At 37.0% G+C, this 14,448-nt stretch overlaps 1 protein-coding gene across 11 annotated transcripts in view; it reads right to left on the bottom strand.

Moving 5' to 3' along the window:
* LOC123550949 (E3 ubiquitin-protein ligase rnf213-alpha-like) overlaps positions 1 to 14,448 on the bottom strand; it is a 163,279-nt gene that overhangs the window by 50,662 nt on the left and 98,169 nt on the right. For all 11 annotated transcript variants that reach the window (XR_008370485.1, XR_008370484.1, XM_053540369.1 and 8 more), the window contains one exon: positions 1,825 to 2,017. Coding sequence is in view for 9 of the 11 variants with exons in the window: in XM_053540369.1 (XP_053396344.1) it covers positions 1,825 to 2,017 (193 nt within the window). In the remaining 2 variants the exon portion in view is untranslated. The remainder of the gene's footprint in view (positions 1 to 1,824; positions 2,018 to 14,448) is intronic.

Raw genomic sequence — 14,448 nt, 5'->3', positions numbered from 1 at the left:
TAATACAGAGCACTTTTTACAGTTGGGCTGTTACATGAAGAGTCGAACAAATTACTCTAAATCATGTTTTTAAAATACATTTAGGTTCTGCCCCTTCTTACATGAATGAGTATTTTACTCGAGCCAGTTCTGTTCATAGTCATAACACCAGGTTTAGTAAAGGGTCATGCTTCAGTATGCCTAAAGTAAAAGGGTTTGGTAAAAAGTCATTCTCCAATGATTGTTCTTTGTGGAATAAATTGCCACATGATGTTAAGAATTCTAAAAGCATGCAGCAGTTCAAGGTTTCAGTTAAAAATACATCTTTTACATAACTTGTAGTTACATTTATTTTATTTATACAGTGATTCCTTTACTGTGTTACTTATATTTAACTGCTGATAAATTTTCTCAAGTTACCACCATTTACTACAAAGTTGTTGTGCCTTGCTAGGACATGTCATCATTCATCCAGGACCACAATGGAAATAAGGGTATTCACATTCCCATTTTTTTGTGTCATCCTGGGTACAGTCAAATCTCAATATCTCGACTTTGTCGGGACCAAGGGAAAACAATCGAGATATCGAAATATCGAGATAACCGAAGTTTGGTCAACTTTGGTTGATATGTGGGTTAAATTAAATGTAGTTTTGTGTTGATAAAAAGACGTTATTGAGACAAAATATGTATATTCGTACATAAATATTAATATTTTACATATTGATCGGTCATTACTTGTTGAAATAATTTTTCAACCTACTTCCTGGTTTATAATACCTCTTTCCACCATCTTGCGTTTTGTGCAATGCACATGATGTGAAATTCACTCTTAGGTGTTTAAACTTAAATACGATGTAAATTGCACAGAATCTTCATTGCTTTGTGTTTATAATTACAAGTTAATCCACTCATTTTGAAAATTCAATATAAATTACTCAATTTGCGCGTCACACAGCTTGCGTCGCTAACAAACAATAACTGCGCGTGTTGTTTTTAGCACCTAATGTGGCAGACGACAACTGAGCGAATACAAGCGCGTGCAGCTTTTCTCACCTGCATTTGGCAGACGATTAATGTCAACTCGAGATAACCGATGTCAAAATAGAGTAAATTATAAAGTTGAGATTTGAAAATTTAGTCAAAATATTGAAAAAATCGAAATATCCAAATCGAGATATCCGTAGTTCATTCATATGAAATAAGAAGGAAAAAATCGGAACCGGGAAAAGCTACTCGAGATATCAAAATAACCTTAGTCGACGAACGGATTTGGACTGTATATGAATACATGTCCATTTGAACAAATATAAGGAAGGTCCAACATCAATCAAGCAGTTCATGAGCAAAAATTGTCCAAAGGAAATCATGGACATAACAATAGACAACACGTGACTGACAACAAGCCATCCAGTATACTAACAACTTAACCTAAACCTCTGGTTCAGGTGAGATATAAAGCTACGTAGTAACCTTAAAATAGGTCGTGAATAAGCTTTCATGTATGTTAGATAGAGGGGTTTCTGCCACATTTATGAAAGCAGAATACATGTATTTTAAGAAATGTATTCTTTCAACAAATTAAAACAACAATAAGTGTGCTTAATTTTAGACAATTATAATCCTGATTCCATTTCAAATCTCAAAGGAAGAAATAAAAGCATGTTCTGTTGAAACTGTGAAACTATGTTTTCAAAGGAATGAACTAATTCACAAATTTTTAAATCAAAATTCAACTTGAACTTTGTACAAAGAAAAGGGGTGTGTATGCAAACTACAATATTCAGGTTAAAAACAACCTAGTACAGTGAATAACTGTCACATATTAGCAAGTTTCTTACTCACAATATATTTTTAGATACTGTGATAATGGTGGCCATCTCAGGAAATGTCTCAACATAGACAACTCTTCCTCCTTTCCTGTCTTCACATTTTTCTTCCATTCGGAAATAAATAGTTGAGAGATTAGACTTCCAAAACGCTTATATTCATGCGGTGAGAACTGACCAAAATCAACAGTGTATTCCTTAGCTATAGCCTACAAATAAATTACAGAAGTAACTTTTATACATAAAAATAAAAAGAGTGTCAAACTGTCACAATATATATCAATTACAGCAAATCACTTTTGACTTTTAAAATACTCTACTTATTGAGCAAACTTATTGTCATTTTTCTCAATTTCGACTGAAGATTCAAGATTCCAAAACAACAACTATTACAACAATGATTTGGCTGATTGTTAACTCTGGTGAAGATAATGTATGCTCATAACCATTAACTAGAGTTGTCACAGGAGTGACGAATAATACCCCCACAATAAGGCGCCTTGTCACAGAACTAAGGTAATGTCAAAGCCGTACATGCTTGACCTTTGACCTACTGACTTCAAAATCAATAGGGGTAAGCTGCTGGTCATGTTCAACGTCCCTATAAAGTTTCATGTTCCTCGGCCCAAGCGTTCTCAAGTTATTATTTGGAAACTGTTTAAATGTTCCAGGTCACTGTTACCTTTTACCGTTTGAACTCAAAATAGATAGGGGTCACCTGCAGGTCATGACCAACCTCCCTATTAAGTTTCATGATCCTAGGCCCAAGCGTTCTGAAGTTTTCGTCTGAAAACCGTTTAACTGTTCCGAGTCAATGTAACCTTGACCTGTGACCTACTGACCTCAAATACAATAGGGGTAAGCTGCTGGTCATGACCAACCTCCCTATATATTTTCATGATCCTAGGCCTAAGCGTTCTCAAATTATCATCCGGACACCATTTAACCTTTCAGGGTCATTGAGACCTTGACCTTTGACCTACTAAGCTCAAAGTCGAACTTGACCTGTATTTTCTAATGTTACACCTGTGTACCAAAAATTATTTAAATCTGTCAAATTGAATCCTTTCATGAGCTATTGTCCGGAAACCATGAAAACCAACGGACCGACCGACAAGCTCACTCCTATATACACCCCCAAACTTCGTTTTGTTGGGGTATAATTAGGACTAAGTTTGTGGAACAATGGATAAGAACTGCTTTAGTTATTAAGCGGACACTGTCAATTTTTGAAATTTTAATTAATTTAAGTGTCCTAAACTTAAGAGTGACAGGGAGTATCTGTCTCGTGGCATTGATTAACATTGAATACGGACTACATATGTCATGAGAGGACACTGTCTATTTTAGCACCTTTTAGTAATTCAAGGGTCAAACTTCCAGAAAGGAGTCAGCTGGTTACCAAACTTGACCGAGATATTATGCCAATAAACAATTTGTAACCAAGTTTGGTGGTTATTGGGTGAGAACTGCATAAGTCAGAGAGTAGACACCATCAATTTTCGCTAAGTAATGTTTGAGCAATTCAAGTGTCTAAACTCCAAAGAGACTTACCAAACTTGACCGAGATATTATGCCAATAAACAAATTGTAACCAAGTTTGGTGGTTTTTGGGTGAGAACTGCGTAAGTCAGAAAGTAGACACCGTCAATTTTCGCTAAGTAATGTTTGAGTAATTCAAGTGTCTAAACTTCAAAGAGACTTTGAGGATCCAGTTGGTTATCAAACTTGGCTCGGATATTTTGCCAAAGTTTAGTGAACATTGGACAAAAACTACTGGAATTAGAGAGTGGCACTGCCATAACGTCGGAGCTATTCGGTGAACCTGTATAGTATTCGAACTTGGCCGAGATATTTTACGCATAAACATTGTGACCAAGTTTGGCTAACATTTGATAAGAACTGTCAATTTTTTCAATTTCTAGTAATTTATGGGCCATAACTCCAAATGGAAAATCTAGCAGGTTATCAAAACTTGGCAAAGACATTATGTCCATAGGAACTGTGGCAGGAGTTTGGTGAAAAATGGATAAGAGCTGCTCAAGTAAGAGGCAACTTTAGTGGATGACGCCCACCCACTCATCACCTAACGCTGTAGGTGATCACTCAACATGTCCCATTTCAGTGACATATACAAAATGGACATAGGAAGTCCTTCAGGGGCTTATGCAGTTTGATTATGATCAAAAGAAAGTGCTGTCATCATTGGTCAAGTCTTTATCGAAATATACTGGTATATATAAATGGATAATTCTTTTTTTTACTGATGTATGTCGGAATATTTCTTTACCAGTGACAGACTTGGTGATAATTTTCTTTAATTCAACATATTCAAAAACTTAAAATGCAATGTAAATCAGTCTACATTTGAAAAGTGGCTCTTTTTCCTTTACAAAAAAAATAAATCCCCTATCTGGAATAAACTAGTTACATTTAAAATCTATGTATCCATAAGATGAGTCCCGCCTTTGGTTCTCAACGCTTGTCTGTATGTGCTTAACGTAAAGCAATATTCAACATGACACAGTTTCATCAAGACAAGCATTTTTATTAAGTTTAATAAAGGTTTGGTCACAACTGTGGCCTCTAGAAAGTTAACAAGCTTTGCATTTGATTTGACTGGGTGACCTAGTTTTTGACCGTTAAAAACTACACTTCCGGTAACGAACGGTTAAGCAGCAATATGAGCAGGTCGGACGATGAGACGCTAGTATTCGCAAAAGACAAATTGCAGGACCGATTACCCGCTAACAGGATGGCTGGAGGTAATGCATCACGTGACTGCCATAAGCATTTTACAGACAATGCAGACGTTGCTTCCTGTAGGCGCGAGAACGCACGATTACAAGAAGGCGGGAAAAATGCTTCCAGTCTGGATGTAGAGAGACTAGCTTCAATATTGCAAGATGGGTTACACTTGCCAAAACCTGAGCTATTGACCTTTAGTGGTTCTGCACTTGATTATTGTAAGTTCATAAAAAAATTTGAGACGGACATAGAGTGCAAAGTAAGTGATAATAGACTAAGATTAAACTACCTTATACAATATTGTACTGGTGAGGCAAAGTCATGTATAGAAGATTGAGTTTTGTTAGACAAGGATATAGGGTATTACCGTGTTAAGGCGATTTTGCAGTCTAGATATGGTAGATCGCATGCTATTGCAAGAAGTCACATTGACAAATTGTTACATGGTTCTCAAATTAAGGCCTCTGATGTTGATGAACTGTCTATATTAGTGTTGAATATGCAAAAATGCCAACTCACACTATCACAGCTAGGGTTTATATCAGATGTAGATAACTCTGAGAATTTGAGGCAAATTGTTAGACGTCTCCCAATGCATTTAAGGTTGAGATGGGCAGAGATAGCGCACTCTATTTTTGTGTCAGGTAGAGAGCCAAACTTTTTGGATTCGACAAATTTTGTAGACGAACGATCACGTGTCGCTAATTCAGTGTACGGCATTGATATAGTAAAAGAAAAAGTCCGAGTCAGTAAACCGTCTCATGGTCTGTCGGAAAATGTTGTAAAAAGTAAAGTCACTACCCTTTTTACATACACAGAAAATCAAAAGCCTAGATACAATAGGAAATGTTATTGTTGCTTAGGTACATGTACAGACATAGCCTAATGTGATAAGTTTATAAATATGTCTTTAGAAGATAGAAAGAATTATGTTGTCAAGTCTAGATTGTGTTTTAATTGACTCAAACGTAACCATATGTTTTTCCAATGTAGGAGAGAGAAAATGTGCACTGTTCCTGATTGTACTATTAATTAAGGTTATAACACACTAAATAGTTGTTGTTCTTTATTCTATATAAAACTGACCTATTTCCAATGACCGCAGCACACATCAGGACCCATTTTAAATTTCTGTAACTTACATTTTCTTGAAGAATATTGTCAGTGCTAACTAAAAATCAAAAGAAAAGTGGGGGTCATGTTTGAAAAATAATTTCAGTCAAACACACAAACTGCAAAATCAGCAAAAAAATGACACCCCAAATTATACTGGTGGTGTATGATCTAAGTTTCCATGAAAAATTTTGTCATGTTGCTATTTCATTATGAAAATGCTACATACATGTCAAGCATAGATCTTTCATGTGATTTTAGCAAAAAAAAATGCAAAGAAAATAAGGAAAATAGCTCTACAGAGCAAACAAACTAAGGACTATTTGTGTCTGCCATTTTGCGACTACCATTTTTTTCGCGCCATTTTTCTATTTAGTGTCTGTATGCCTATAAGAAAAGCATTTTTCTCTGACAGTGCGTCAGTTTCATTTGAAATGTACAAAAACCAACATGCATGGAGAAATACAAGGTTTTAGCTTGTTATCACCAGTTTCCAAGTTTTTACGGCATTTTCAGTACCATAAGATAATAGCTGTCGCGACATAATTTTGAAGCAGTTACCCTAAATTCAGCCTTGTTTTGCCCTGTTTTGACATTTTCTATTCTGATCTGCATGCAAATTACACATTTAAACTGTTATAGATGTTCACTTTTACCTCTGATGGCCAGAATATAGCAATCAGTAGCCTATAAATATGCAGTTTTTGAAAAAAATACACCCAAAAACAGTGAAAATGTGATATTTTTGGATTTTATCCTCATTTTCAACAAAGTTGCAATTAATTTGTCATTTTCTATCAAATTCTAATCAAACTATCCCATTCCCACAATCATCTGGCCAGATTTCATTTTTTACCAATGTCATCTTATAAGAAAAACCTTTTTCTTTGACAGTGTGCCAGTTTCATTTGAAATGTACAAGAAACCTAAATGCATGAAGAAATACAAGGTTTTAGCTTGATATCACCAGTTTCCAAGATTTTACGGCATTTTCAGTACCATAAGACAAAGCGTCAGATTTTGTCAAAAATAGCTGTCGCAACATAATTTTGAAGCAGTTACCCTAAATTCAGCCTTGTTTTGCCCTGTTTTGACATTTTCTACTCTGATCTGCATGCAAATTACACATTTAAACTGTTATAGATGTTCACTTTTACCTCTGATGGCCAGAATATAGCAATCAGTAGCCTATAAATATGCAGTTTTTGAAATAAATACACCCAAACCAGTGAAAATGTGATATTTTTTGGGTTTTATCCTCATTTTCAACAAAATTGCAATTAATTTGTCATTTTCTATCAAATTCTAATCAAACTAGTCCATTCCCACCATCATCTGGCCAGATTTCATTTTTTACCAATGTCATCTTATAGGCTATAACACACTAAATAGTTGTTGTTCTTTATTCTATATAAAACTGACCTATTTCCAATGACCGCAGCACACATCAGGACTCATTTTAAATTTCTGTAACTTACATTTTCTTGAAGAATATTGTCAGTTTTAAAAATAAAATCAAAAGAAAAGTGGGGGTCATGTTTGATGCAAGAAAAATAATTTCAGTCAAACACACAAACTGCAAAATCAGCTAAAAAATGACACCCCAAATTATACTGGTGGTGTATGATCTAAGTTTCCATGAAAATTTTTGTCATGTTGCTATTTCATTATGAAAATGCTACCTACATGTCAAGCATAGATCTTTCATGTGATTTTAGCAAAAAAAAAAATGCAAAGAAAATAAGGAAAATAGCTCTACAGAGCAAAATATCTAAGGATTATTTGTGTCCGCCATTATGCGACTACCATTTTTTTCGCGCCATTTTTCTATTTAGTGTCTGTATGACTATAAGAAAAACTTTTTTCTCTGACAGTGTGCCAGTTTCATTTGAAATGTAGAAGAAACCAAAACGCATGAAGAAATACAAGGTTTTAGCTTGATATCACCAGTTTCCAAGTTTTTACGGCATTTTCAGTACCATAAGACAAAGCGTCAGATTTTGTCAAAAATAGATGTCGCGACATAATTTTGAAGCAGTTACCCTAAATTCAGCCTTGTTTTGCACTGTTTTGACATTTTCTACTCTAATCTGCATGCAAATTACACATTTAAACTGTTATAGATGTTCACTTTTACCTCTGATGGCCAGAATATAGCAATCAGTAGCCTATAAATATGCAGTTTTTGAAAAAAATACACCCAAAACAGTGAAAATGTGATATTTTTGGGTTTTATCCTCATTTTCAACAAAGTTGCAATTAATTTGTCATTTTCTATCAAATCCTTATCAAACTAGCCCATTCCCACAATAATCTGGCCAGATTTCATTTTTTACCAATGTCATCTTGTAAAAGAAACTTTTTTCTCTGACAGTGTGCCAGTTTCATTTGAAATGTACAAGAAACCCAAATGCATGAAGAAATACAAGGTTTTAGCTTGATATCACCAGTTTCCAAGTTTTTACGGCATTTTCAGTACCATAAGACAAAGCGTCAGATTTTGTCAAAAATAGCTGTCGCGACATAATTTTGAAGCAGTTACCCTAAATTCAGCCTTGTTTTGCCCTGTTTTGACATTTTCTACTCTGATCTGCATGCAAATTACACATTTAAACTGTTATAGATGTTCACTTTTACCTCTGATGGCCAGAATATAGCAATCAGTAGCCTATAAATATGCAGTTTTTGAAATAACTACACCCAAAACAGTGAAAATGTGATATTTTTGGGTTTTAGCCTCATTTTCAACAAAATTGCAATTAATTTGTCATTTTCTATCAAATTCTAATCAAACTATCCCATTCCCACCATCATCTGGCCAGATTTCATTTTTTACCAATGTCATCTTATAGGTTATAACACACTAAATAGTTGTTGTTCTTTATTCTATATAAAACTGACCTATTCCCAGTGACCGCAGCACACATCAGGACCCATTTTTAATTTCTGTAACTTACATTTACTTGAAGAATATTGTCAGTGCTAACTAAAAATCAAAAGAAAAGTGGGGGTCACAAATAATTTCAGTCAAACACAAAAACTGCAAAATCAGCTAAAAAATGAGACCCTAAATTATACTGGTGGTGTATGATCTAAGTTTCCATGAAAAATTTTGTCATGTTGCTATTTCATTATGAAAATGCTACCTACATGTCAAGCATAGATCTGTCATGTGTTTTTAGCACAAACAAATGCAAAGAAAATAAGGAAAATAGCTCTACAGAGCAAAAAAACTAAGGACTATTTGTGTCCGCCATTATGCGACTACCATTTTTATTCGCGCCATTTTTCTATTTAGTGTCTGTATGCCTTAAACACCATTCACTTTTACATAGTTTAGTACAAACACCTTCTGATAACGCTGTAACACAACCTTCGTCTTTCTGTGCTGCTGTAAATGGTTCATATGTTAAAACATGTTTGGGGATCATACCTGTTACTGTTAAGGGAAACGGTTACTTTTGTCAAACTTACGCTCTGCTCGACGATGGTGCTGACAAAACGTTATGCGATGAGAGGCTGATCCAGAAACTACATGTGTCCTGCAGACCCGTCACGTTTCAGATATCGACCGTAAGCTCGACCGGAAGTACGATCCATGGACAGGAAGCAGACCTCAGTGTAAGTTCAATTTCCTGAAATGGCGGCGATATTTAACTCAATAATGTTTGGACAGTGAAGCAGCAGCCGATCTCCACACGTTCTGCAGCAACAGCAGAGGATATTCGAGTTATATCTCATTTGTCCGATCTACAGATTCCCCACGTTTCAGTGAACGAAGTCATGGTACTTATTGATACAGATTTACCAGAAGCACACATTCCACTGGACGCAGCCATGAGCCGTACGCAGTAAGGACGCGACTAGGGTGAGCAGTTCATGGACCAGTCCCCCAAACCAATGTAGAACAGGACAGAACAGAGCAATTAAGAAAAGCAGCAAATATCCATTATGGTCAATCCAATGACGTAATATTACAACAACAACTAGAGCGTATGTGGACTTCAGACTTCAACGACGGACCACAATGCGAAAAACAGTCGATGTCGGTTGAAGATAAGAGGGCGTTAGGCATTATGGAGTCAACCCTTTCACACGTAGCCGGTCACTATGAGATGGGACTACCTTGGCGAGCGGACGATGTTACCCTACCAAATAATTTAGCAATGGCACACTCACGTCTAAATCAACGGAAGAGAAAACTTTCACAGAACAAAATTTTACATGGAATGTATACAAAAACTGTCAATGACTATATAAACAAAGGATATGCCAAGGAAGTAGAGGACAAAAATTCAGACTCCAAGCGGATATGGTTCTTACCCCACCACCCCGTGATGAACGTGAACAAACCAGGAAAGGTCCGTGTGGTATTTGACTGTGCCGCGAAATACAAGGACACCTCACTGAATAGTCAACTCCTACAAGGCCCTGATATGACGAACAGACTGATATAGGGTACTTATCTGATTTCGTCAGGAAAAGAAAGTAATTGCTGCCGATATAGAGACAATGTTCCATCAAGTTCGCTTTTGTAAGGCGGATTGTGATGCACTTCGGTTCTTATGGTGGCCTGATGGGGACATGTATAAACCTCCAAAAGCGTACTGTATGCAGGTGCATTTGTTTGGTGCCACTTCATCTCCTAGCTGTGCTGCTTATGCATTGAAAAGAACAGTCAGTGACAACGCAAAAAGATTTCCACCCGAAGTCGTAGATACAGTTAACAGAAACTTCTACGTCGATGACTGTTTGAAATCTGTGGCATCGGAAGAGAAAGCGGCGATGTTAACAGCGGATCTACAGAAACTAATGCAAATGGCAGGCTTTAGACTTACAAAGTGGACCAGCAACAGCAGACAAGTACTCGATACCATTCCTCAATCGGAACAAGCACCTGCGGTTGTTAGCCTTGACCCTGATGACATTCTACCTTGCGAACGTGCATTAGGTGTTAATTGGAATGTCAACGACGATAAAATAACATTCAAAATCAGGATAGCAGATAAGCCTCTGACAAGACGTGGAATTCTATCCATAGTCAGTGCGATATATGATCCACTTGGACTTGTAGCACCAGTGACGTTACGAGCAACAATTATCGTCCAGGATCTTTGCAGGAAAAAATTAGGATGGGATGACGTTATACCGCAAAAGGAGCACGGAGATTGGCAACGGTGGCTGTCAAACTTACCTCGTTTGGAAAGTATTCGCATAAACCGGCGGTACCAACAAAGTAACTATGGTGTACTGAAGAACATTCAATTACACGTGTTCAGCGATGGTTCAGAGACTGGCTATGGCGCATGCGCTTACTTGCGCCTGACAGATCAGCGTGATACGACAGTCTGCAGTCTAGTGCTAGGTAAATCCCGACTTCCTCCGATCAAGCAGTCATCTATACCCAGACTGGAGCTGTGTGGAGCCGTAGTGTCCTGTCGACTGTATGCCATGTTGATTGAAGAACTCGACTTAAAGATTGACCAGGTGGTTTTCTGGACTGACTCTATGATCCTTTTGGGGTACATAAACAACACCGCAAAACGCTTCAAGACGTTTGTTGGAAACCGGCTAAGCTTCATACACGAGATGACAAATCCAGAACAGTGGCGTTATGTTGGCTCCACTTCAAACCCTGCAGATCTGGCTTCTAGAGGTATAGATCCCAGCGATGAAACCAGTCTCAAGACATGGCTAAACGGACTGGAATATCTGATGCAGGATGAATCTACTTGGCCTCGACCACCAAACAAACAGAATATAGTAAACGACGACACATAAGTCAAAAGGGAGGTTGCAACAAACACCACTGCATTATACACGGGAACAACAATCCAAGACCTTATCAACCACTACCCCGACTGAAATAAACTACAGAGAGCGTGTGCTTGGTTACAGAGGTTCATTGCGTACTGCAGACGACAGACGGATACATTAAAACGAAGAGACCTCGTCGCAGTCGAGACGCAGAACGCTGCATTTACACTATTAAAAAATATGTACAGAGCCAACTTTAGTCAAGAACTTGAATACTTAAACAAAGGAAATTATGTGCAGAAGAATAGCAGTTTGGCTTTGTTAAACCCTATACTGACAAATGGACTCATTCGGATGTCTGGCAGACAAATTCACACAGAATATGATACATGCTCAATCATTCTTCCCCACAGTGATCACACGACAGAGCTGATAATTCGTCATTGTCATAAAAGCAACGGACATGTTGGGTACCAACACGTACTTGCAGTATTACGGACGAAATACTGGATCTTACGTTGACATAGTGCTGTTAAGAAAACGATTGGAAGATGTATTGTATATAAGCGCCAACACAGTCCGTCACTCACACAGCAGATGGCGCCATTGCTCCAAGAACAGACGACACCTGACAAACCTCCATTTACTTTTGTCAGACTAGACTACTTTGGTCCATTAATGGTGAAATCAGGTCGTTCTTGCCTTAAAAGATTGGATGTCTTTTTCCTGTTTGACCACGAGAGCAGTCCACCTGGAAGTAGCTCATAGCTTAACAACTGATTCGTTCATAGCGGCCTACCAACGCTTCACAAGTAGAATAGGGCATCCAGAAAAAGTATTTAGTGACAATGGTACAAACCTAGTAAGCGGAGATAAAGAACTTAAGAGATCCATAGAAGAGTGGAACCAGTCAAAGATCGGTCGGTACTTGGTGCAGCAAAACGCAGAATGGCACTTCAATCCACCATACGCAAGCAACATGGGTGGAACATGGGAGAGAATGATCAGATCTACTAGAACAATACTCAAAGTTCTTGCACAAGAACAACTTCGTAATGACGAAAGATTGTTGACATTGATTACAGAGACAGAAAGAATAATCAATGACAGACCAATCACTCCTGTGAGTACCGATCCTAGAGACGCACCAGCATTAACACCGAACATGCTCCCTTTGATGAATGCTAATTCATGTACACCGAGAGGCGTTTTCCAGAAGGAAGATGTATATTGCAAGAGATGGTGGAAACAAATCCAATACTTAGCTGACATATTCTGGAAAAGATGGATCAGAGACGTTGTACTTGTGGTAGACGTTAATGTACCTAGAGGGCAGTGGCCACTGGGCAGGGTAACCGAAGTCCTTAAAAGCAGGGATGGTTTTGTACGTAAATGCATGGTCCGTACTAGAAACACAAATGTTCTTAGACCGATCACAAAATTATGTCTTTTAGAAAGTGCAGATTAAGATTTACATTTGGCAAACTTAAGCTTTATATTTGTGTTTAACTGCAGCATTGATATTTCTGAAATGTCCCTACAATGTTTAGATAACTTTATTATTATTCTTTTTATATAGGATTTATCTTGTTTCCATTGACAAGTGAGGGTGTTTATATTTTTATTAATTAAATGGTATTTCCCTTTATTTGGCATTATATAAGATAAAATGAATATACATTTCATGGGGGGCAGTGTAAGATTTCTGTAAATCTTAAATTGACGCGTTATTAATTTCTATTATTTTAATGTACAAGTGTCATTTTTGGCGCTAAAGTATTGAAAGTTAATTGACGTGCAATTTGGCACGACGTCATACTTACGTAACTTGTTTATATTGACGGCATTCAAATAAAGTAAATGTTTGAAACAATATTGGAACTGGAGGTTATTAAAACATTCATAAATGTTGCAGATGTCAAATTCGGTAAGAGCGAAATTTGTATTATGCTTTTACAAGTAGATTTATATGGAATATTATACCTAGATTTAGAATTTGTTAGATAGAAATGAAAACAATTTGAGATGTCCAAATCTTTATATTTACTGTCATTTGTTTACCTTATTTAATTTTTATTTTATAGAGAATCACTGACGAATAAATATTAGAGAAACCAGCGCATACTCGTTTTGACTATCCCAGATTCCCACAGTCAGTTTTAATTCGTCAATGTCTGAATTACTTCCGGTGTAAACGAAAGTAAAATTAATACAGGTCGCTAATTAGGGTATAAACACATACAATTTTGAGTCGATTTATGGATCAGTTGATGACCGAATATTCGTTCGGAAGGATGACCGGATATTCGAATACCAAAAATGCTATTCGCTGCCATCCCTATTTTTAAGTTATGCTCCGGACATGAAATATGATGGGCAGATCTGACCCTGTCCTACCATCCTGGCATATGGTCTTTTCAGTTAAGTTTAAAGTAAATACCTTGAATAGTTAATAAGTTATGCTCCGGACACGAAAAAAAAAATCCGAATAAATTTGAACTTTGAGCTCAATTTGTGACCTTTACCTTTGACCTACAGACCCAGTTCATGTGCTCAGCACATCATATTGCATGGTTATTTAGTTATGATCTGGACACAAGATATGATTGACAGTTTTGATCTTTTAGCTCGATTTGTGACCTTGACCTTTGACCTACAAAGCTGTTTCAAGTACTCTGCATATTGTCTCATCACCATCTACCTATATATAAAGTTTAAAATCAATATCTTTAACAGTTATAGGGTTATGCTCTGGACACTAATTATGACGGATGAAAGGACAGATGCACAAACCATCCCATAATACTTTTCCAGTTTTGATAGTGCTGGAAGACCCAAGGTGACCCTCCTTCCATAATAAAGACATGGGTGGGTACCTAGGTAGAACGACTGACTTTCCATAAACCAGCTGAATGGCTGCTGCATAAATTCTATAACACAAACAAGGTTTTGAACTTGCAGCAGTGAGGAGCAAGTGATTCACAGTCAGCAACCTTAACCACTTGAGCTAATTTTTTACAAA

The sequence above is a fragment of the Mercenaria mercenaria genome, chromosome 4 (assembly GCF_021730395.1).
Source record: "Mercenaria mercenaria strain notata chromosome 4, MADL_Memer_1, whole genome shotgun sequence".
NCBI classification, from domain to species: Eukaryota; Metazoa; Mollusca; class Bivalvia; order Venerida; family Veneridae; genus Mercenaria; species Mercenaria mercenaria.
This window is presented reverse-complemented; position numbering and strand designations above follow the sequence as displayed.